Raw genomic sequence first — 24,600 nt, forward strand, 5'->3', positions numbered from 1 at the left:
TGGTTAGAAACAACATTCTTCTGTGCTCCCTCGAAAGCTTTAAACGGCGAAGCGAGAAGACTGGGGATGCAAATCCGACAGAAGGGGAACGCGTCAGTAAAAGCGATGAGTAACAACCAAATCCAATTAACCCCCACTATATCGCTGTTCCCCCACGAAACAATTATCCTGGCATTCAAAACAGTGAAAGTCCATTCAACTGGAATAAACTGCATTTGCAATGTACAAAAGATGGAGCCCTTTAAAAAAAAAAAACCCAAAATGACAGCACAGTCACATCTCTTTCAACCACAATGCATGTGCTGCATCACGTTAAAAGAAATGAACGAAGAGATTAACGGGATGAGGAGAAATGGAACGGAGGGAGAGAGGTATCCAAAAAGAACGGAGCAGTAATATTGGAACATCAAACCGTCTCAAATTTAAGAATCACTTTAGCATAAACAAATACAGTCTTTAAGCAAAGACAAGTTCTTACAGAAATGCTACAACAGAATCTTTAACACAATTCAGTGTGGCTCAAGGACAACGTACTGCACATTCACTGTTTTAAATAGAAGAATTTCACATAATTATTTCCTTGAATAGAGACTGTCAATTACCTCAGATTTTCACAGGTTTATGAGATTTCTTAACAAAATATGCAGAATCTAAATTTCTCAACACCGTTTGCCAAGGCGACACACACTCTACGGAAAGGTTTGCTTAAATTATTTGGATGCGCAATGCTGTAAACCATTTGGCCCGGTAACGGACGTTGTTTGTGTTTCATATATTGTCAAATCAGTTCACAGGGTTTCAGTCAAGGGTTAGTGTACTTACGAATCAGCCCCAAATCTAATTCAATCAATAAGACTTTTTTCAATCGATAAGACTTATACATTTTTTTTAAATAAATACTATCGTTAACTTATGTCATGTAGTGTAACTTAGATTTAACTCTGCTTAAACATTGAGAGCAGCACGGCATGCTGCTAGGAGACAAAATACTCATTTTTAAATTTCTTTTAGGAACAACATTTAAAAATACACATCTGAAATGCTTTTAAATAGTAAACACAGTACAACAGGTATAAAAGCACACCATCAGAAATACGTATAACAGCCAAATAAAGCCAAATTACTCCTCTTCCATTGATTTTTCAATCTCCTTCAGTCTTCGGACAAACTCCTGTGCTTCTCGGTCGCCAGTCCTCGCCTCCAGCATCTTCATGATGGGCTTTTCTGCATCGAGACAAACAAAACTGCTAGGTACAGGTTTGTCTTACATAAGAGACAAAACAATACTGAGTTTTCTTAATAGAGAAACTATCAATAGGGAACAATGAATGTAACTGGAAAACCCTTGAGATAAAAAAAGAACACATATGTTATGAAAGGGGTATTAGAGTAGACTTAAAGAATGCAATCTAATCACACTTGCTGCTGTGTCTCTGAAGCATTAAAAAAGCTCATTCTGCTTGCGTACTGAAAATCAGATTGCGATTATTATCATTTGAACCGATTTTTTAATTACAATGAACATCAACATCAGTTTCCTCTACTGCACACAGGCCAGTAACAAACTATGAACGTATGGAAAAACTTGGTACCGCTGGGTTTTTGGCGGGACAGGTGCAAGATAAAGGGTTGCACAGTCTTGCCGGCGGGGGTGGCGTTCGGTCTGCCCGGCCAGCAGAAGTCACTCAGCGGGGCCACTGCCTCGCCCGCAAAATCATTGGTGGACAACCAGTCATAGTCCATCACAGTGAAGGTCAAACAGGCATACCTGTGTCTGTACTGCTCAGGGCTTACGTGGCTACAGTAAACAAATCAAAGAAAAAAAAAATGCACCAAGAACTATTCAAATGCCGTGTTCTAGGGAAGACAAATGCAGCAGGACATACTGAGTATTATACACTGCGTTATAACCATTGCTCTGTTTATAATAATGCCTCTGAATATGATCAAAATTTAAAAAAAAAAAATGTCACAAACATTATCATCTTGTCTGTAGTACACTTGGACTAACTCAGTCACTCACAAGTAGAAGAGCTCATCAAAGACAGGATGAAGAGTCTTCAGCTTGACTTGAGTGCGTTGGCTCTTAGCCATTGGGAAGAGATGGTGAGGACAGAGTTCCACGATGACAAATGGGTCGCTGAGACCTGCATACGTGTGTGTGTGTGTGTGTGTGTGTGTGTGAGAGTACATGTGTGTGCGCGTGCGTGTATGTGTGTGAGTGTGTGTGTGTGAGTACGTGTGTGTGTGCACGCGTGCGAGAGTGTGTGTGTGTGTGTGTGGGTGAAGGGTGAAAGACAGGTCTCAGTAAGGCTTACGCAGAAGTAGAGCAGCTTATGCTATTAGTCATTCACTTACCGTTTGCGTCCAGAGCGATCAAGTCGGCGGCGTGAAGAATTTCCACCGTAAGCCTCTGCTCTGGAGCATCATAGTAACATTTCACGCTTATGCGGCCGAACCGGCTGTGCTTTAGGATCCTCTGAAAAATGGATAAATACTCCTCACACACACAGATTGTATTTTAGGAGAAAAACTTCTCAAATATGTCTATTTGAGATAACAACCAAAATATTTTTTTTTTTCACACGGGTCATTTCCTTCAAAACAGAGCAGTTCTTTATGACGTCAATGGGCGTCAAACTCCCATTGACTGAGAGCAACTCGCTGAGCGGAGGAGCAATTTGACTATAATCCAAACTCTTTCATCTGATCTGTCAGAGGAAATGATGCAGGGGAAACTTTTAATCAGAGGAGGAAGACAAACTATTTGTGAAGTCTCAGCTCCCAATCAACACCTCCTCTCACTGCAGGGGCCAAGTCAGAGCCCTGCTGGCCCCCAGCGGGACTGCAGCCTACCTGCTGTGAGATTTTCTCCAGAAAGTATTGCTCGATCAGCTCAAAGGAGGAGCATTTGTTCAGACGTAGCTCCTCTTCGAGGGCCTGAAACAGCGGGGGGAGGGGGGGGGGGGGAGGGGTGTGAGTTGGCCAAATTCTTTCTTCGTGGGACAGCACCAAGCTAACATTTAGGAGGCCTTACCTTGTAATCTCCGCTCTTCAGGTCTTCCAGAAGCAGGCCGTCTCCTTCAGCGTGGAAGAACTGCACAAGAGTCTGACACAGAACATCAGTGATGTAAAATGGCGTCTTGGGCTTCTCTCCTTGTTTATGCTATGGCACCTATCATTCTCTCTCTCTCTCTGTCTTATTCTCTCATTCTCTCATTTTCTCTCTCTCTCTCATCCTCTCTCTCTCTCTCTCTCCCTCCTGCTCTTGTTTTTCGGCAAGTGAAGCGTAATCCCAGACTGAATGAACAGACCAAGCAGTACTCTCTGAACAGCGTGAAACCCCTGGTATGCAAATGGACTAACTATATGGAACACCACATGTTCTGCCCACACATTTAGCATTTCATGACTTTTCATGCGAATCTGTCGCGTATCCCTGCCAGTCCCTCTCTGTTGGAATATGAAACTAACACATTGTCATTCTTGTGGGGACTCCCCTAAATACACAACCGAGCGGCTGCCAAGAGAGAGAGAGATGGTGATGAATATCTGATGCGTCTCTCCTAAGATGCCAGGATGTGCCAAACGAGAAAAACAGTGAGTGCTGGTAGTAAGCTGAAGGAAACCAAGAACGAAAAAAATTCACATTCCAAAATTCTGCACATGATACTCCGGAACCCTCGTCCTCACATCCGCTTGTTAAGTCACAATAAATAGGCAGTAAGTGTGATTCAGCACTGTACCGCACGAAACCACGATACCACTACAATACTATTTACATGCAAGCCACATCAGAACAGACCTCAACGGTATACTGGAACCTGTTATAGAACTCCACTTGAACACCTCGGTTCTCTGCCACAGTGTCCAAAATCATTCTGAGGAGAACCTCCCATAGGCATTGGAGAACCCTGCGGATAGACGAGGAGACAGAGAAGACAGAGTCATGCGACGGAGAGAATGATGTTCTCCATTAAAAGCATGTCCTACTTGGCTCAAGAGAGGTACAGTGGTGCACAAACAGTAATTATCCAACACATTTCTCTTCCTGTTTCAGATGGCTTACATCCACATATTCAGTATTAATTACGATGTGTTTCTTCTATGTACAGGAAAGCAAATTGGAAATAATCACCGTGCCAGAGTTTCTTTGACCAGTGACTCATTGAGGATGGCTACAGTGTTGTCAAGGTATTTCATCAGAGGAGACACTGCCTGGAATGATTCATAAAAGCGGGGATTAAATATAAACACATCCAAGTGAGGTTTTCAGTTTTGTTTAAAGTCAGGTTATGGAGGATACACACACACACACACACACACACACACACACACACGAGCGTGTGCACACAGAGAGAAAAACGAAGAATATAGTGCAGCACACTTACTTCATCGTTGTTTATGGAGTCTGGAGAAAGGCTAATGTGTTGTATGTATCTTTTTAAATCTGGTAGCATCTACAAAATATGACAAAACACAGCCTTGCATCAGGATACCCAAGGAATGATATATACCTCTGAGAAAATGCATTCATCCGCATACGACAGGAACAGTAGGTACAGCTGTGAATCTTCATACAAGAACATGGTTCACATTACATGATTACATGGACACAATAATATTAACTGAGAGTTTTCTCACAAAACAAACAATATGTCCATGTTTCGACTGAGAAATGACACTCGTTTAACTTAACTCTCGTTTTGTCGTGAATTTGGCAATGCCCAGTTACCAATGACGTATGTGTGGGAGACAAGGGAACCACCACAGCTGGTGTGAGGGTGGCCGTCACAAAAACGAGCCACTTTAACCAGCAGCGTTAAAAACCAGAAAGTGCCTGTGTTACATAGCTGCAAGCTATTTTGTGCGAACATTTTGACCTCCTATTTACTCTTCATGCCTCCCACATAGCTAGCCTGTATTGTTGAAAATTGCTCATAAGTGCTGGAGTGTTTGCCTACGTACAGTCTTGCTTTTCCTCCGAGACTGCGGTCTCCACAGTGGGTGCTCTAATACCTTATCAGTCAGGTGGGTGATGAGGCGTTTGGCCTCCCTCTGGAGGTCGATGTCGGCATTGTAAAGCTGGCCGTTCAGGGACTTGTTGACCTGCTCCTTTCCCTCCGCTCCACACGACTCCTCCATGGCCTGTTCCACTCCCCGCCAGTCCAGGTCGCGTGGAAGGCCCCCCAGGTACACCCGGACATGCTCCGTGTTGTTCAGCGCAACACACAGCTGCCCGAAACCCCGGAGACAAAGAGGAGAAGGAGGAGGAGGAGGACGGAGGAGGAGGACGGAGGAGAAGAAGGCAAAGAAAGAAAAGAAAAGAGGGAAGAAAATAAAGAGGGCTGAATGGGGCGGAGAGGTGGAGGGAGCAAACAATAGAAAATGAATAGAACAAGCTAACGAGTGCAAACATACCAAGACACAGACATACCGCTGAGATGTCAGTGTTGTCAGGGAGAAAAGTACCCGCCGCTGACATTTACCTCACATGTAATAAAAACAAGCCCCCCCCCTTCTCCCCCACCCCCAATCCCCCTCCCCCCTCCGTCAGAGGGCCTTACCTGCACCGTGAGGCTTTTGTGGTCTCGTCCCAGCTGCGTCCTCTCAATCTTATGTTTTATCAGCTCAGAGTAACACACCGCCTCGCTACAGAAATTCTGTTGTCGTAGCAGAGGAAACAGAGCCATGTTATGCAAGTGAAACCATCAATTCAACCATCTATTTTTCTCACGCCTGTTTTTTTTTTTTTTTTTTTCTAGTGCTTTCTTGATTGAGGCGGTGCAACGGTACGGCTTTTTGGAGTGGATGCTTGTGCTCGCTGGTGGAACTCACATCTGTCAGACGGGTGATGAAGATGAAGGCGCCCGCTGAGTCGGGCCAGGCGAGTTCGGCCCAGAATTCCCGCACCTGGCTGAAGCACGTGGTCACCTCCACCGCGGAGGAGCTGTGTTTGGCCTGCTGCTGGACAGGCTCCAACTGTTTCATACAGATGCACAGGCGTATCGAAAAAAAAAAAAACCCAACAACTTACAGTTAACCACCCGCCCACACACATACACACACATACACACACACACCCCCATTCAGCCACTGCACACACATACACACACACGTAAACACACACACACACACACACTCAAAAACACACACACACATGCACACATTCATACACACAAATACTTTTCTACACACAAATGTTCAAGCGCACAATGAATGCACACCCCCAACTGTGTATGAATGTGAGACATTTACATCCTGGTGGGCAGAAAACTATTCATTTTCTTCACCAGAGGAAGTTAAAAATAGAGAAACTCTGCTCTGAGGCTCCTTGACTGCGGCATTTGCCATGGCTCCAGAATACTCTAGGGTGTTCTGTACGCAGTCCGACTTCTGAATTTTGACCTAAACTCACCTGGTCCATCTCAACCGCTCTTCGGATCCGGTCGCACGATCTTTCGTGAACTATCTGCAGCCACTTGTGGATGGAGGTTTTGAACCAGTTATGAAAGCCAGTCAGTGCCAACATTTTAGCATCCCTGAAAACAGACAGCTTTTATGAATCACCGGTTAAAAATACTTTGGCAACATAAATAAATAAATAAATAAATAAATAAATCTGAGAGCGAAAGTGAGAATGAAATCGAATGCTTTTATTCAGACAGTTGGAAACAGTGCTCAAGATAGCTACAGCAACTTCTTATCCGTCAACATCCACATATGGTCCCCGTGAGTGAGTCACGGTCTTTCATATGTCTCAGTTGGAGAGTCCAGCAGGTTTATCTGATCCCTGTGGATTGGCTCAGTAGACATCTCTGACTCACTTGAGAGGCAGGAACTCCCTGAAGCGTTTGAGGGTCTTCAGAGACATGTAGAGCTCAAAGAGGGTCTCCCCCATGGTCTGGGTGAGACGAGAGCTCTCCTGCTCCAGGGTCCCGCAAACCCTCTCCATGGCAACGCTCACGTCATCTGCCACCTGGAGAGGCACGCGAGAAGCAACAACATTTAACTGACTTCTGTTTAATCAGAGCGAAGATGGCATGCCAACATGCTACAAAAAAAAAAAAAAAACCTCTCTCACCAGTTTCTCGAGCTGTCGGTATGAGATGCTGAAAAAATCCACTTTTACTGAGCTACATGTTGGAGAAAAAGAGCAAATCAGTACAAAGTGTACTTGAGTCGTTGTTCTCGGGAGCTTTAGCGACACTAAACATACCCTTCTTAGGGCAACCGATGAGAGGCAAAGACCTGTGTGACACACTGTACTCAGAATTTTGGCCAATTTACCTGTAGTAGAGCTTATTATAGATGTTCTGTCCTGTTCGAACATCGGCACAAACTGCATCCACCACTTGAACCAGACGCGACAACTGCTCTTCAAGAGTCTGCGGGGGGGGGGGGGGGGGGGGGGGGGCATAGGTTGCAACAAAGGCAGCGCAAACTTCGAGCCAGCCCATTATCACAGCTGGGGCTATTCAAAGAGCTTCACCCACAAAAATACAATAGAAGCACATCAAAATGCTATTTTGATTTCTGGGATGTGATTTTCACATGTGGAACAAACTCCTACCCCTTCATCTGGTTTGAAGTGTGAGATTGTTGCTTCGTACCACTCGAGTGTTCCTTTCTGTAAACAGAAAGACAGCGGGTGTGCTTACTCATACAAATGTTGGGCTCTGCCAACCGTAATAAGCTCTTCAAACATAAAAAAAATGGCAGCAGTTAATGACGCCATTATATCTTAATTCTGATTAGGCCGTTCTACCTTAATGACGGTCGCGATTTCCAGGTGGAGCTCATTACGGGAGGGGCAAGCCACCTTGAATGCTTGCATGGTTTGCATGTGCCCTATACTCCTAAGACACACATACACACACATACAAATGAGAGCAGCTACCATCCACTGTCTGGGACAAAATAATGTATCGGTTTATCTGTGCACACTTCAGATCAGCAGTAAGAAGATGCAGCTATCTCTGCATGGTTGCAGAGAACATGTATTGTAAAAGCCTAGTTCAAACTGCTGACGAGAACTTGGAGATTTTACATGGATCTGGGTTACCATCTGTCAGCCCTGCCAGTAGATTTCAATCGCTCTACAGAATTGTAGCGGGTTTTGTGAATATGTGTGTGAGTGTGTGTGTGCCTGTGTGTGTGTATGAGAGTGTGAATTTGAGTGTTATGTGTGATTGAGCGTGAGTGTGTGTCAGGACTTTTTGCTCTCTGAGATGACGATCGCAGTACTACATATTTAAAAATAACACAGGGGGAAAAAAAGCACCATAGGAAACCAATTCTGCCGAATTCTTCTGTCCAATAGGGAGCACGCAGGGAACATGCAGCCAGTGTGGCCATAGCCGCACACAGACTTTCTCAACACACAGCTGCTTATACTGATGGCAAAAATATTTGAGTCTGAACAGAGTCTCCAGCCTCAGCCCATTGAAAATTGGCTGGCAGGTCCAATTTTTATGTGTGCTGTTGAGCGTGACTGACTTGACGGTTTGTGTGTATGTGTGTGTGTGTGTGTGTGCGCGCGCGCGTGCGTGTGTGTGTGCGTGTGTGTGTGTGTGTGTGTGCGTGCGTGTGCGTGTGCATGTGCGCGCGCGTGTATTTGTGTGTGTGTGTGTGTATGTGAGTTTACCTCAGCATAAGTTCACAGCGCGTGACAGCAGCAGGGTTGGTGCAGGGGAATACCTGTCGCATGTTCTTCATCAGAGACAAGCAGTAGTCACAGTAGAGTCTGAAGCTTTCCGCCAGCTCACTTCCCTACAAAACAGGAACGAAAACAGCAAGAAAGGAGGAAGGGAAAAAAAAGGAGCTTTCAATGCATAGTTCAGGTACGATGTCCAGAGGTCACACACACACACACACACACACACACACACACACACAGGCTTTACATATATGACAAAGAATCCTCTCAGCATCTCAGAGGTGAATGAAGAGAAGATTCCGGAAAATGGCTCAGCCTGTGCAATAAATTGTGAGATGCCCAGCCAGCATCCGATCGTTAAATGGATCTGCTGACTTCATCCGGCCTCATCTAGGCCTTGATGTGTGATAATGTCCAGACATTCAGGGTCAATGAGGTTTTGAAAGACGGTTTACCAGCTCCCCGTGGACAGCTGAGGCATCCCACTCAGCCTCGATGGTCTTGAGCAGCCGGAGGAGCAGAGAGTAGCACATCCTCTGAGAGAGATGATGACTGCTGTAGCAATGCCAGCGTCTATGACCACGGAAGAGAAAATGTCCTTCAGATGTGTCTCCCCAAGCAGGGCCAGTCCAACCATTTTCAGCAAGTTTCAATTGCAAATGTGCAAATTCAAAGATTTCATGACTTTTCACAATATTTTTGGTGCTTCGTACAGCTACTCTTATGAACATAAGTAAAATCAATGTCTATAATAAATTTCAATTGAACTGAATTAAATATAAGTAGCATAGATAGATAGATAGATAGATAGATATGTACATACATACATACATACACAAATAGATACATAGATGGCCGTATATATTATAAACACACACATGATAGCCTGTTGGAGGGGTGAAAGGTCAGCTTGCACTGCATGATGGGAAAGCACAGTCCAAGCCGGTGGACTAACTTGTCCATTCCAGTTGTAAGGTTCTTTCTGAAAACATCCAGAAAAGGCACCGTTTAAAGCAAAACTCTTTCCATTTCCATACGCACGTTGGGAGGACAAACATGCTGAATGTACAAGACGTTAACCTTAATGTGAGCGTGCTCATACTCCAAAATCTGACTCAGCATCTTCTTGTGAATGGCCACATTTGAAATCATCTTGCTCAAAGCCGTGTCCCTCTGTAAAAGAAGAATGAAAGGTTTTCATCATCATATTGTCCACTGGGTCTACTGAACGGCAGACTGGAAATGACGCAGTACCTGGGTAGTGAACAGCCTTAGGATCAGATGGCATTCCCCCTGCACTTTGGATGCACTGGATCGCGGCTCCAGTTTGAACCATTTATCATATCCAACAACCGGGATCTCCTGTTTGCAGAAAGACATGAGCAAAGCTCTCTACAAATGTCTAGGACTCAAGTAAATAAACACTATATTCCTTGCATCGACAATATCCACGGTGAGCATGCTCGGCAAACACTACCCACAGGGAGCGTGCTAGGTAAAGCATGCGTGTTTTCTAAATTCGCGTGCAGCTTACGCTCAGGGGAATGTTTAGACACCCCAGAAAGTCGTCTGCGTTCTCCTCGCTTCCAGATGCCGCCGCTCCGTTGGCACGCACAGACTTGGCAATCTGCTTAAAATACCTGACACAACAGTCGCCAGGATATGCGTAGAATTTACATAAAAAACTGCGGAGCCCAAAGAAATCTCACAGCCATCAGTGGTTGACAACATCCACAGCAAAAAATGACAATCTGTTTATACCATAAAAAAAAAAGATCGACGTAAATTATTCAGATTTTTTGTCTACCTGCCCATGCCTTTAAATCCACTTATTTCGTTGAGTTTCTTGCACGCCTCCGCGACAGAGACATCATCGTCGTGATCCCTAAAAAGAACAGTGGGTCATAGCCTTTAGCAACCAAATACTGTTAGCTCTCATTCATCCTGCGTCATATTTCTACAGACACAGGTGTTAGTGAGACAAAAAGTAACCTTGATATAAAAAGTGCCCCTGGCTCCGAGAGGAACACTGAAGAGCAAATAACGAGCCGCGCTAATGCGCTAGCAAATTCTCACACTTTTATCGCGCGGTTTATATCATTATGAGAGATGATATGAGTCCTTTTAGAAATTTTAAATTAAATCAAACAAATGAAACACGATTGCTTGAGATTCATCTTGGATTATGCGCCAGGGTCACCAAGTCCAATCTTTATTTAAACTGGAACTGATTAATTCATTCATGAATTGACCCTGAATCCTGTTCTAAGACACTAAGATGTTCTGCTCACTGCTCTGGTATATTAAAACAAGGACAACTGTACCTGTGAGAGAGTCAGACAGAGACAACTTTAACAGATTTTTACTTTTACATGGACTGATAATAGTGAAAACGTGAAATTCATACGTTGGTTAATCTTACCATATGTCCAGATGGAGTAGATCATTATGAACATCATCGATATCACTGTGGAAAATGTGAGGATCACAAAAGACACAGATTTTGTTTACAACGACTTTCTATTCTTTTGTACTGTGAGAACTGTTTTTTTTTTTTCTAAACAAATATTGTAAGCCTTATATACTTCAGATGGCTGAAGGGAAAAATCAGCCATTTCAATTCACTCCATGTTTGTAAGCTGCTACTCACAAAACAAAGTGTTCGTTCCACACCGGGTTGAGTGTCTCTGATTTGACATCAGTCACCTGGATACACCTCGCAGCCAACACCTCTTTGACACTGGAGCGCTTCTCCAACTTCTCCCTCCTCTTACGAAAGCTGAATTTCCTCTCCTTTCTCTCCTCCGTCTCCTTGGGACTCTGGCCCAGGAGAATTCCCAGCATGCAGTACGGGTCACTGTATCCTGAAGTGCCCCCCAGTGTAAGAACATAAAGGTTAAACTCTTGCAAACACAATACAGACTGAACCACTAGATTGTACTGGCAGGAAATCAGCTTCGTACATTTCATAGTGTGTACTTTGAATGGTGAGACTGGTGTTTCATACTCTTAATTAAAAAATGATCACTATGGAAACTGAAAATCAATAATAAAGAAATTTGACAGGTTAATACAAAACATGCCTTTAGATAATGGATATGAATGTATGCCTTTAGATGCTGGATATGGAAGTATGTAATAAGCCTTTTTCATAAGACATTTTTTTTTTCATTGTACATACTGTGCTGACATTTCAGCAAACTGACAGACACAATGATGTTACCGTTAGCATCTTTAGCCATGAGGTTCTTTGCTTTCATGACGGAAACCCTGAGGGCAAAGCTCGCTCTCTGGAACAGAAAGCATCACACACGGATTACGAGAGGCTCAGCAGCGATACGGGAAAAATCTCTTATTAGGAAATCTTTGGCCGAATTTGGTTTTATCCAGCGACACTCCCTCACTGTGACAGCGGCTCAGTAGCGCCATTAAAATAAAGACCGCTATGTAGCACTGTAACTCCGGGGGCTTTCGGGAGTAGAGAAATCGATACGATGTTCTCTTTGTTGGGTGTTAAATGCGAGTGCATTGTGTGTCAGTGTGGTGGTGGTGGTGGTGGTGGTGGTGCTGGAATGGGGGGGGGGGTGACCGCTGTGCAGGTGAGGACTAGAATCATTGTGAGGTGCATTTAAATGGCACAATACACCCCCCTCCTTTTCACAACCTTTTAAAAAGAGTCTATCAGAAGAGACTGGACCTCTTTCACACTGACATTTCAAAGGTCTCAGGTAGACATGTGAGAGACAAGAAATCACACAAATTGTTGCTTTTGAAAAAATCTTACATTTTCACTCGCTGAAGGAAGGACTCCACCAGGCATTGATAAATTAAATCTGTTCAAAACGTTCTTTTAGGATACAGAATGAAATGTATCCGTTAGCGAACACAAGAAGAAAAAAACCCCACAAGATTCGTTCTTAGCCCGGTGGGCACAGCAGGCTATGACGATCGTCATGGAGACAAGGAGGATCAGGAGGATAGTGGACATGGTCTGTCCGTCCAAGGCAAGACGATAAAACTCCGCTTACATCTAGGAATGAGGGAAAAAAATTATAGAGTCTGTCAACCTTACCTTGGATTCTCTCACTCTCTGCAGTATAATGTCATGCTCCTCTTGTCCCATATCAAAGACCTAAGAGGGGGGGGGGGGGGGGGGGGGGGGAGTCGACAATTTTAGGCTACAAGCAAAAAAATATGCAATGAAATCCTTGTCTGAAATATAGCTTTATTCCCACAAGCACAGATCTTTACGCTTGTGAAACCCCGTCAGCAAGCAGAAATCTGCTTATACGTTAAATGATGATCTCTTTCTCAGTTTGGCAGCGGACCTGCTGCTGATAGCTGATAAATACATACCTACGTGAGGCTGCACTGAAGAAATAATTTAGAGAAAGGCTATTTATATCAGCAGTGGAAAAAGAGAATGGAACACGGTCGGGGAAAGGCGGGCGGGAAATGGGGGGGGGGGGGGGGGGGGGGGGGGGGCGTCTGGCCTTTAAAATTCTGCACAGGGTCAGCTGTAGACCCAATCAATAGTCGTCTACAATCCAGCACTTCAAACGTTGGGAGCTCGTGTCACCTATATGTAAGAGAAAAGCTGAAAGGAAGCAGGCAGCTTTTGGAATGACAGTGTCTGAATGGGTGTAATATCAGAGATGAACATCAAGTCCCCAGCAGGCAGGGGCTTTGATGTTTAATCATCCCTGAGACAAGAGCATCTGCTCAGACTTATAAACCCAACTCAAAGAAAAACCTGCCATACCCCCCCCCCCCCCCCCCCCCCCCCCCCACCCCCCACGTTACCTTTCTCTGAAAGCATCATCGACTATAATGTTTCCTCATCATAGAGGAAACAAGGAACAGCTCCCATTTAAACATGGGTTTACAGAGAAAAAAACTTGTTTTTTTTAATATTTTGTATACAAATGTAAACTGCTTTCACCAAAATGTATGACTGTTTCTCTCAATACTGCCTCACTGTCAAAATTTTGTCATGAGTTAATTTGTATACTGGACAGAAGATGAAAACAAGCTATCACATTCTGAAAATGTTTTTTTTTTTTTCAGACAAGCTTATATTTGCCTGTCAATTGGATGACATCTGATGCAGCAGTTCAACACGGCGCTAAAGGGGTGCAGTAACGGGTGCATTGTACATTGGAATATATGGCACAATTAGCCTTCGAATACAAACGCCTACGCTACCAGTTTACATGGGTGTAACTAAAGATGCACTAAATGGACAGATCCATGCAGACGCTGTCAACGAGCATGTTCCGCCATGACCGTCAGAGAGTTTTTTTCCTCAGGACAACGTTCGAAAGGGGACTCGTGTCTCGAATCAGAATCAAGCTTTCAAAGCCAATCTACATCAAATCAGCGTGTACCAGTCTCAAGTCAAATGCCTTTCCTATGAGACACTGAAATTCTAGGAACAGGTTCCTTAGTACTTATTGTAATGTAACTACTCATCAGGACAGCACCTGGACAGCCTTGAGTTTTCTTTTGTTTTGTTTTTTGGGGTTTTTTTTGTAAGATACCTATTCTATTCCCTCACATTATTTATTTATTTATTTTGACCCTGCATGACATTATGTTTGCTTATTGCAATGTTGCACATGCTCCATTATAAGGGTCATGTTGCATGACTCAGTTCAGAAGACCTAGAGCTAAACCTCCTGAGCAACGTTTTCAGCAGTGAGACGCCTTCAGAGGGAGATAGAAGCCTTCAAAGGGGAGAAAAATCATTCCTGAATTACAAAGGCCAGTAAGTGAATTACAGCTCTCTCGGATTTAAACGCGCCAAAAATTTATTCTAATGTCTTCTGAAAGGCGGAAGGCTGATTGAATCTGAGGGATGAGACCTATAAGGAGATTTTACATGAAAAAAAAAAAGAAAAGCCACAGTGCCGTTGCAGGGACAGATGCTATTAAATGTGTTACATAAAAAATATTTTGGATTGTTGGAGATATGGTGTTGGAATGCTGCGACTGTGACCATAACTTAAGCTTGACGAGGGCTATTGGAATGATTCTAATAGGAACATGTTCAGCGTACGTTGACTTTTCACTCAGTCTTCTAATAAATAGTACACATTTGTTAAGATATGAGCAAAGACAGGCCATCAGGAAGGTTGAAGTGGAGCTAAGGAAGCCAAAACATTGCAGAAATGCATTCTCACTCAGGCCTGTAATGAGTGTAAATGTTTTATACATTTCCCTTGTAATGAGTAAGCAGCAGCTTAATGCGTAATTTGCTTTAATTATTTTAAAATGCTTCCGGGGTTGTAATGCGATACCCTTTTTAATTTAACCCAGCCAGAAATGAATCGTCATTTAACCAAACATGAAAATGTTTCAACCGCAGTCAGTAAGAGGTTACCTTTCCTTTTGTTGACCAATACATTCCACATGACATTTGAATCTAAGAACAACATGATTTCGATGGTGTCAAAACCTCAAAAGAGCTTTGTTTGTCCTTATCAGTACCACGTAATCTAGAACTGTATTAGTGTAATTTTATCACCTCCAAACAGCTTTGATTTGATTATCATTCAGATAATCAGAATGTCAAAGGCAAAATCTTTGTTTTCAAAAGATTGTATTGGTATAGTCAAAGCGATAGCACAGAGCAAGTGAGACAAGCCTCTCTCATTTTTAATGTAATTTTTTTGCTATGAGAATGTAATGCATTCATTCAGTTGCTTGTATGTAAGTGGATTTTCACCTAAAAAGTAAACGAGGCTGTGATATTAACAGCTCTGTGGTACATATTGGTTCTGATATTTCTGTTTCATGAAACATACTTTCTGTAGGTAGCTGAAGATGTCTCCTTCATTGGTCACGTACTCAGGGGATGGCACTCCTACTCGATTGACCACTGTGTACACAGCTTCTTCATATAGGAGGTCCAGCTTAAAAAAAAAAAAGAAAAAAAAAGAAAGAAATTCTTACGGTTCTGTCAAGGCTTCAAAAAAAAGTGAGGTACAGTGGGCGTTAATAATTTACGATTATTCGACGATTATTCTAACTCGGTAAAATAAACCATGAAGAAAAAAAAAGAAACATTTTCATTTTTACAGTCTATGACTGTGAACGGAGACAGACCGTTGTGAAAATCGGATGCAGCTGCTGACTTACCTCTCTCCTGGTGGATCTTTCCGGAACAAAAACCTGCTCCGCATGCTCTGGCGGCGGAGGAGAGGAGCAGCTCTCACCCTGGTAACAGATCAAAGAAAGACGAGAAGAAGAAAAGCGAAGCAAAAGAAAAGGAAGAGGGGCAGGAAGACTATCAGCTGTTAGACACTGTCCTCAGATGCCTCTTTTCTTTCTTTCTTTCTTTCTTTCTTTCTTTCTTTCTTTCTTTCTTTCTTTCTAAATGAAGGCATCATTTGAGATTGGGTCACAAAAGGACATTATTGACCTCAACACCTTAACTTGCAGTCGCAGTACAGAATCACTGAGAGCCAAAGCTTAGATTATTGATTTTTTTTTTTCTCTTCCTCCACCACTTTATTATCAGAACATTTGGAGGAAAGAGTGCTCTCCGATAAACATCTTAATAGAGGACATTAACTCTGATGCTTTGTGTGTGTGTGTGTGTGTGTGTGTGTGTGCGCATGTGTGTGTGTGGGCGTAGAACAAGAGCGTGGGGAAGGCACTAAAAGCAGCTTTTGACAGCTGAGCCACTGGCCTCTTAGGCCCTGTGATCCACCCCGTCCTTCTGTCCGTTTGTACAAGCCTACTCACAGCAGGGTCTAGAGCAGCGCTTTTGTGTCCTCTGCTCTTTTGAACCGGGGCTTTAGAGCAGGTGGGGGCGGAGGGGAGGGGTGGGGTGGCGTGGCGTGGTGTGGTGTGGTTGGCGGAGGAGGGGGGGGTGAGCGTGCGGTGGGGTTTTCAGTGAGAGGACTCTTCAGCGCGCAGGTGCCTGAGTGAGATGTCTGCTCGGCGTGGAAATGTCTCGTTACCTCAGGTTGCGTGGCAGACAGTATGCTATCCTGCTTCTGGAGGATTCTATTCATGCGCTCAAAGAACTCGCCGTTACCCTTCGAAACCCTGCAGAGAGAGAGAAAAAGCGAGAGAGAGAGAGAGAGAGAGAGAGAGAGGGAAGGGGAGAGAGAGAGAGAAGGGGAGAGAGAGAGGGGGGGGGTGACACCTCTCACAGTTGGCTGTTTATCTTTAATTAGACAGTGCAGAAGTGACAGGGGTTCCCTCTGAGTGAAAATGTAAAATACAGTGCTTCTCTATGATCAGTTTTGTGTGTGTGTGTGTGTGTTTGATATTTAGACTAATACAGGTGGCTGATCTAGAGATTTCAGTCTGCCAATCAAAAAACAGCAACCCACAGAACACAGCAGGGACCGCTCTCTAATAGACGCCAGGCGAAAAGCATATTTCAGACTGCAAAACGCTCAATTTCTTTGGGCTCTCACAATGGATAAGTGGGATCAGACACAACCTCCTGTTTAGCCAGCCAAAATAAACAAAGCTAGTCAGAAAAAATAAACAGAATGCTAAGAGAACTTGTCAAGTTTGTTGTTTGAGATTTGTCTCGGCTAAATGTCGGCGCTCATGTGGGATTGAGCCGGCACGGTTCAGTATTCCAGAATAAACCAGCAGCCAAGGAGGAGCTTCATCATTCCGTCCTCCGTGGCAATGACATGGGAATGATGGACATGATCTCATTAACGTCACTCTTTTACCACAGAGCTCTCTTCTTTTCACTGTGAGAGAGGAGAATCTGATTTTATATGGGGAAAGATTCCTGACTTTTCCTTGCTGTGGTCATCTTAATCCAGCATAATGGGGGGGGGGGGGGGGGGGGGGTCCATCGAAGGACCACAAGATATTTTTTTTCTCCCCCCCTTCACAAAGCGAGATGAACTCCTGGACTCCTGCCACTTGCTAATTTTCCTAGTCTCGGTCGCCATGGTGATGATAGCACATTCAATGGAGAAAATCGTTGGCACGGCGGAGCACCTCGGGAATACCCCCCCCCCCCCCCCCCCCCATCTCCACCACCACCGCCGACGCTCCTATCTCAGCCTTAACGCTGTCTCCGGGAAGGGGGAGCACAGGAATGAGACGGCAGGACCGTCCGCCAGTTTTACATGTCTCTCCATCCCTCTTGTGTCTCATTACTCACACAACCTGTCCACACACACAGCATCAACCAGCTCCTTCATTAACACTCTCTCAGTCCAGCACCTCTCCCCCTTCCACCCCCCCCCCCCCCCAAAGCCCCGCTCTCTCTGGATTCAGCATTCCATTCCCAAGGGACTTCAGATCCTCAGAGACACGGAGACGGACTCCCGGCGTGGGCGCCGCGGTCAGACGGCACTCCACACCAACACGTTAATTTTCGTCGAGTCGGAATGATCTATTTCCCATCATAATGGAGTGGTCATTTTGTGACTCTCAAAGGCTTGATTTCCTGAAAAGTTTGTCCTTCTATGAAAAAAAAACTACATATAATTTGTACATTAAGGTATGTCAGGAAATCACTATTATCGCCTATTCAAGCTGTGTCGGAATAATTATCTTGAGTGTAGCAGAGAAGGGTCAAACAGACTGAATTCAGTTCATTGTGAGTGTCTGATTAGACTGGACTGAGTGAGATAATACAGTACAGTGAGATGTCTTTTTTCCCCTCACTGCTGAGTGGTCTTTGTGTTTTGGTACTACAGATTAAGAGGGGTGAAAAGGCAAGTTAAAAAGGTCTGTTTAATGCCATTAACGTTTTCACTCTGTGACATATCTGACTCCTGATTTACAGTACAGGGCACAGTGTAAATGACTGTGGGCCATTTCAGGTTTAGATGTTTACAAGTCATATCCTGTGATCTTTTTTTTTTTTTTTTTTTTTTTACAAACTCTTCTAGTGTTGTATGCAATCATCAGAAATGGCCAGGAGAAGATTGTGCACTTATATGTGCCTGCACAAACACATACAAACACGTGTGTGTGTGTATACACTTATGCATATACACAATTATGTATGCGGGTGTCCGAATATGCACACACACATGCATGCACGCGTGAACACACGCACACATGCACACTCTCAGAAAGCCCAGACGACAGTCTTCTTTATGTTGCTAGGAAACAGACTTTTCCTGTACTGTTTTATTATTATTCCAATATTACTTATTTTGATTATTTGTCTTATTCATTTGTCTCTGATCTGATGAAATACACGTGGTACTATAAATATATGCACCGGATGCACATACACACACACACGCATGCATACACACACACACACACACACACACACACACACACACACACACACACACATATACACTCTCTCTCTCTCTCTCTCTCCCTCGCTCTCTCTCTCTCTCTCGCCCGCTCTCTCTCATACACACACACACACTCTCTCTCTTGTTCTCTCTCACACACACACACACACAAACGCACATCAAGCACGGAGTATGGTGAGACACTGTTGAGAAAATCAAACATGGCACCAAGGAGCCAAATCTCTGCACTGTAATATTAAATTTTTACGAATGCAATAACTACTCTTTGGCCGGAAAGACATTTAGATAAAAAAATAATTTCAATGATTTATAATGAAAAATGAGTAATACTGCCCCACACCACTGTAGCAGGAAATAACACTCACAACAGAGACAATCTCCCTGAAGAACCTCAGAGTGTTTTTGTTCATGATTCAACTAATTTCTAACATTTGCTCCAATCAGCCACACACCTCATGTTCTCCTCAGTATGCAGCTGTGGGTTCATAAAATGAGGTGTTTAGCTTAACCAGGTCATTTAGATTTCGGTCACAGATATTTGAATATAGCAAACTGAGGATGTTACTGACATTTGATCAACGACAAGGTCATTATTTGTGTGGTGGCCCAGTCAAACCAGACAGATGTTGCTGATACTCCCTTCAGGCAAAATGGCAAAATTAGCTTAGCAGCAAAAACAGGGTTTTTCAATAACTTGATAGTTTAAGACCGGATGTTTCTGAGAAACGGCTGCAGTTTCTTGAAGGTTTAAGGTTTTTTTTTTTTTGTATTTTATATGTATTTTGGTCGCTGGAGAAGAGAATCACCTTAATCTTAGCTTGCTAAAGTAAGGTTTAATGACATTTTCAGGCGTTATACTTTCTCTTCTTAAATGATCGTGTTTGGAAAGTAAACTAATCCTCACCTTAGTCCTCAAACCAGCCCTGTCCATACATGAAAAGGGGCCAATAAAGAACAGATTCAATGTGAGAAACCCCTGAACAACGCTGCATTAAACGGAGAGTCGACAAGCAGAACATCTAAATAGAGTACATGGAATCCTTAAAAGCTGTTTTCTTGCTTTTTACTGTTCGAATGACGTAGATTCTGACCTTAAAATGTCAGAACCCGATTGTCTGATACAGAGTTCTGAAAATGATCTAAAATTCAAAATGGAAATTGTTCAGAACAGTTTTCAGGAATCCAAATAGCTCACACATTTTAAGAGGGTGCAAAGCCACCACCCTAACCACATCCATCCGAAAAAAAAAAAAAAAACCCGGACATATTACTATTATTAGTTCTCATGATTATTCTGACGTTTTAATATTCTGAAATAATAGGGAAAAAATACTCTGCTCTCCACTCCAAGGCACTAACAAGAACTTCTTTTCCTCCAATCTGACTTTCATGACTGCTATACACTTGTATATCTCTGTTTGAATTTTACCATATATTATCATAATTTTATGTCTATTTGCCCATGGTCAGTGACTCTAGGTATCATTGGGGAATTTCTATCGCACAGACAAGACAGAGAACCATAGCTGTAAACAATACACTACACTCTGAATGTTGCCTTACCTCATTTTCTATTAAGATTAATCAGGTTTTCAAAACAAGCAATTAAAACTTCCACCTTCAGGCAGTTAGCGTGAGGGTGCAGATGTTTGTGATGGAGGAAATTCGCAGTTCGCTGCCAAACACATACTCAAAGTCAATTAACATATCACTTACATGGCCAACAGAAATCAACATGTGATGCATTTGTTCATAGTTCTCTTAGACTGAGTACTTCTGTGAGCTTTCACTGACATGAAACATGAAAAAAAGGGGAAAAAAATACATCCATTTTTTTTTTTAAGAAACAACTGAAAGCCCTCGACAAAACCAGTCAAAATGAATGAGTACAAGATTATTTTTTAAAAATGACCTTTTTTTTTTCAGATACTTGGCAGATACATATCACAAAATCATTCATCATTAAAATCTTTTTAGATACACAGCAGCAAATATACCTTAGCATGCTTATAAAGTATTCTGAAACAGTAAACATATTCAGAAAATTATTCAGCTTGTTTAAACTTGAAAGAGTATCCACAAATAAAAGATAAAACAAAAAGCTATTCAGTAATGTCTCAGTGATTCCATGAACATCACCATGTGCCACCTCCAACTGATAGATTTCATGTCTGGACAGTTCTCCCCGTTCCAGTTAAAGCACCTGCAAATTATGCCGAAATAATAAAATCTGGATATAAACCTCTGAAAAATATGGCTGTATGCATGCATTTACTTGGAATAAATATAAATCTTCACTTAAAGCTCTCTGACTCTTAGGCAGTTTGGCTTCAAGGTCATGTGATGAGTGACAGAACACATTTCACAGGATGAGAAAACATCTCAGCTAAAAAGCTCTTTGCCAAATTCAGGAGAACAAATTGTCAAAGTCTTCATCTTCCCCTGACCCATAATTATCAACAACTCAGTGTATCTGCATAGATACCCCCCTCCAACTTTGATATGAGCTGTACACTTTGGGGGAAAAAAAAAAAACGCATAGATGAAAAAAATAACCTTTCTTCTCTGTATTTCCTGTGGATATGCTCATACCATCACAAGAAGTCCCAGTAAAATAGAAATGATCTCCAACCGCTGGAAAATTTCCCCACATAATAGTAATAATAATAATAGTAATCATTTCTAAGCGTGTCTACTCCAGCATAGAGCTCCTGTGGGTTGCACTGAGGGTCAGCTGTGCTGTGGGTAAGGTTCACAGGGCAGAGATGTGCAACACAGCTTTACATAATTTGCATAATATTAATGACTGTGCGTCTGGGAAGCTTCTCCCCCCTCCCCATCTCTCTCTCTCTCTCTCTCTCTCTCTCTCTCTCTCTCTCTGGTGCTAATGAAGGAGACGAACAGCTTCCTGAGTGTAATGACAGCGGTTGCGCGTTGCCTTGGGCTGCGTGTGACAATGAAGTGGTTGAAAGCAGAGAGAAAACAGAGTGATGATCTAAAAGCACACGATATAAGCCAATAAAAAAACAGTAATGAGTTGTGAGTTCTCTACTCTATGAGCAGTGCCAGAAGTCTGTGGTGCAAAGCAACAAACATTTCCACATGCAAGAAGTACTTTTACCTCAACCAGGGATATGCGGTAGATTATCTGATATGATTGACATGGACAACTTGTTAGAGAAAGAAAAAAGAAAAAAAACGCTGAACCTGGGATTTGCCCGAGATAGTACGGAACGAACCAAACAAGAAATAATCAGAGATGTTCTACGCAGCATGCAACAGGTGGGTTTTTTTCCCCCCCTTCTTCCAGACAGAATAGGTGCAGTCTCATTAACAATAAAATTGTTCATATTTTTTTTCGCAGCAGCCGCAATAAACAGACGTGTTTGGGTTGCTATAGAAACCTCTAGGTTCATATGCCCATTACTTTTGGCTTTGACATCAGACAGACATCAAAAAAAAAAAAAAAAAAAGGAATCAAAACAAGGCAGCTTCTGAAAAACAACTGGGATGTTTATCTACACCTGTGAAAACACAGCTTAACACAAACGTTTTTCCACGCTCATTCATGGAACTGTAACTGTAAAAATTACATCAATTTTTAGTTCGACAATGACAAAAAATATTTAAAGATTAAAATACTAACAAAGGATTAAGGCTTGTTTTCCATATCCAACTGTTAATATTTTCATTTACGCTTCTGTTTTGCACCAAATTGTCAAGCAAAGTTTTTCCGAGGCCAGTGAACCTCTGCAAGCTGAGTGAATGTGACACGTGGTATTTAGAATGGTTAATAGGTCCACAGGGAAAACCGGTTTGGACGTGATGTCTCAAACAGGTCTCATTTTCTGGAGCAGAGGAAAAGAGACACTGAAAACACATTAAGGACTGGCAGACAAATTTATAGCCTCTTGCATTATCAGGCTGTCCATGGCTGGAAACCTTCATTCAAGATCACCAAGCTTGAATGATCATTATTATAAGCCAACATAGGCAAAGCTGCTCCCATCTGTGCTGTCTGTGGAAAAACGAACTGAAAATCAGGCCTGAAAAAGAACGAAGCTAAGCGTTTTGTCGACTACGCCACTGTCGCTCCGATGGAGATAATTGTCTCTTGATCCTTACAAAGACCATTCTTTCGGAGGTTAACACCAGTTAATTCGAAATGTAAGAGAGTATGAGACTGACTCATTTTTTAAGGCATGAAAATACGACACAGTCAAAGTGGGCGTCTGAGGCCTAAGTGATTCATTCACTTGATCATCGCTTTTTATCTAGACACCATCTGTTTTGATTTAAGCAAAAAATCTGAATACACACAAACAGAAAACAGACAACTATTGTTATGAATTTTGACTTACTCATTCCTGGTGAGTTTAGTCGCTGTCTGCCTGTCTGTCTGACTCTTTCTATTGTCTTTATGGTTTTGTTTGTCTCTGTCTTTTGATTTGAGGTGTTCCTAAGAGTCGGTACGACCGTGAGACTCACAGTGCCAGAGCGGTGTGCCAGAGTGCTGCTGACCTGGGTCGGTGAGACTCACCTATGGACCACGGTGCCGGAGCGGTGTGTCAGAGGGCTGCTGACCGGGGTCGGTGGTTCCCTCCTGCTTCGCAGGGACTGACTCCTCTGGACTTGTCTTAGCACACTGCTCTTCAGATCCAGCAGCGTCGACATGCTTGTTCTCTACCTGCAGCAGGGGAAGCAGCGAATGAATCGTCCAATCACAGAGGAGCAACAAAAGGGGAGCGGGGGTCGGGAGAGAGGTGGAAATCACAACAGGTCAAAGGACTCGACAGCTTTAACTGCCCCCCCCCCCCCCCCCCCCCCCCCCCCCCCCCCCCAGAAAAACACAAGAGCAAAAACAAGAACGAGAACAAGAACGAGAACGAGACAACAATACAATCCAAGGCCAACCTTTGGATGTGTACTCACACGAAGAGTAATCAGTAATTACTGTAATCACACCTCTCTTTCATAATTCATTTATGACCTCACACTGCAGAGGGCACATGCTGTGTCTGCCCAAAGCTAATTGACGTGTGTGTGTGGCAGACACATTCATCTTTCGCAATGGTGACTGGTCAGCGATGTGAGATCTGAAGTCTCACGTTGCGAAATTACTTTCAATATGACTACGTTTCCAGACTCTGCGTCCAAGGACGCCAGAGTGATTTAGACGTAATAAGAGTACGGAACGAGATTTTAATTCCTTTTGGGGAGTGTGCAATTATGTTCTCTTTATTTAAACTGTGATCTGAAAGAGTTTTCAAGTACAAGCTCTTCATTCGATAACACAGAACGTGTGAGTCACTCGTGAATTTCCTCAAGTTTGAATCTTATCAGACAACGGGCAAAGCCACTGCGTTACGCTACACTTTAGAGAAAAGGGGGTTGAAAAAAAAAACAAAATCAAAGAAGACAGACAAATGCTGCAAAACTAGAAGAGAAAAGAGATGACAAAAACGCTGAGGAAAAAGATTTGATTGATGGAGACGGTGCATGGCATTGACATACAAACAAGCTTTTCATCAGCTGACAGTAATTCTCTTTTGTTGTCTTACTGTATACGCGGGGTGGAGTTCTGACACCGACTCATACCCCGTTTCCCATCATTTCTAAATGGAGTTACAGAAACAATAAAAACCATTCAGTTCGAGTTTCTTCAAAACAACTTTG

General features: G+C 43.1%; 1 protein-coding gene across 1 annotated transcript; it reads right to left on the reverse strand.

Moving 5' to 3' along the window:
* Window positions 1-1,120: 1,120 nt before the first annotated feature.
* baiap3 (BAI1 associated protein 3) lies at window positions 1,121-23,598 on the reverse strand. Its single transcript, XM_030789811.1, has 33 exons — window positions 23,465-23,598; window positions 16,627-16,714; window positions 15,800-15,877; window positions 15,466-15,573; window positions 12,732-12,791; window positions 11,883-11,949; window positions 11,310-11,523; window positions 11,082-11,126; window positions 10,467-10,544; window positions 10,194-10,299; window positions 9,914-10,021; window positions 9,740-9,832; window positions 9,538-9,641; window positions 9,115-9,232; window positions 8,648-8,772; window positions 7,769-7,859; window positions 7,574-7,630; window positions 7,291-7,388; window positions 7,085-7,136; window positions 6,828-6,979; window positions 6,419-6,542; window positions 5,839-5,982; window positions 5,568-5,663; window positions 5,020-5,235; window positions 4,392-4,460; window positions 4,139-4,218; window positions 3,806-3,914; window positions 3,038-3,109; window positions 2,857-2,940; window positions 2,359-2,479; window positions 2,024-2,147; window positions 1,593-1,798; window positions 1,121-1,224 (listed from the first exon to the last, which is right to left on the reverse strand). Exons 1-33 carry the CDS (start codon window positions 23,596-23,598, stop codon window positions 1,121-1,123), a joined length of 3,525 nt encoding a protein of 1,174 aa, XP_030645671.1.
* Window positions 23,599-24,600: the final 1,002 nt, after the last annotated feature.

This window comes from Chanos chanos, chromosome 13 (assembly GCF_902362185.1).
Source record: "Chanos chanos chromosome 13, fChaCha1.1, whole genome shotgun sequence".
Classification (NCBI taxonomy): Eukaryota; Metazoa; Chordata; class Actinopteri; order Gonorynchiformes; family Chanidae; genus Chanos; species Chanos chanos.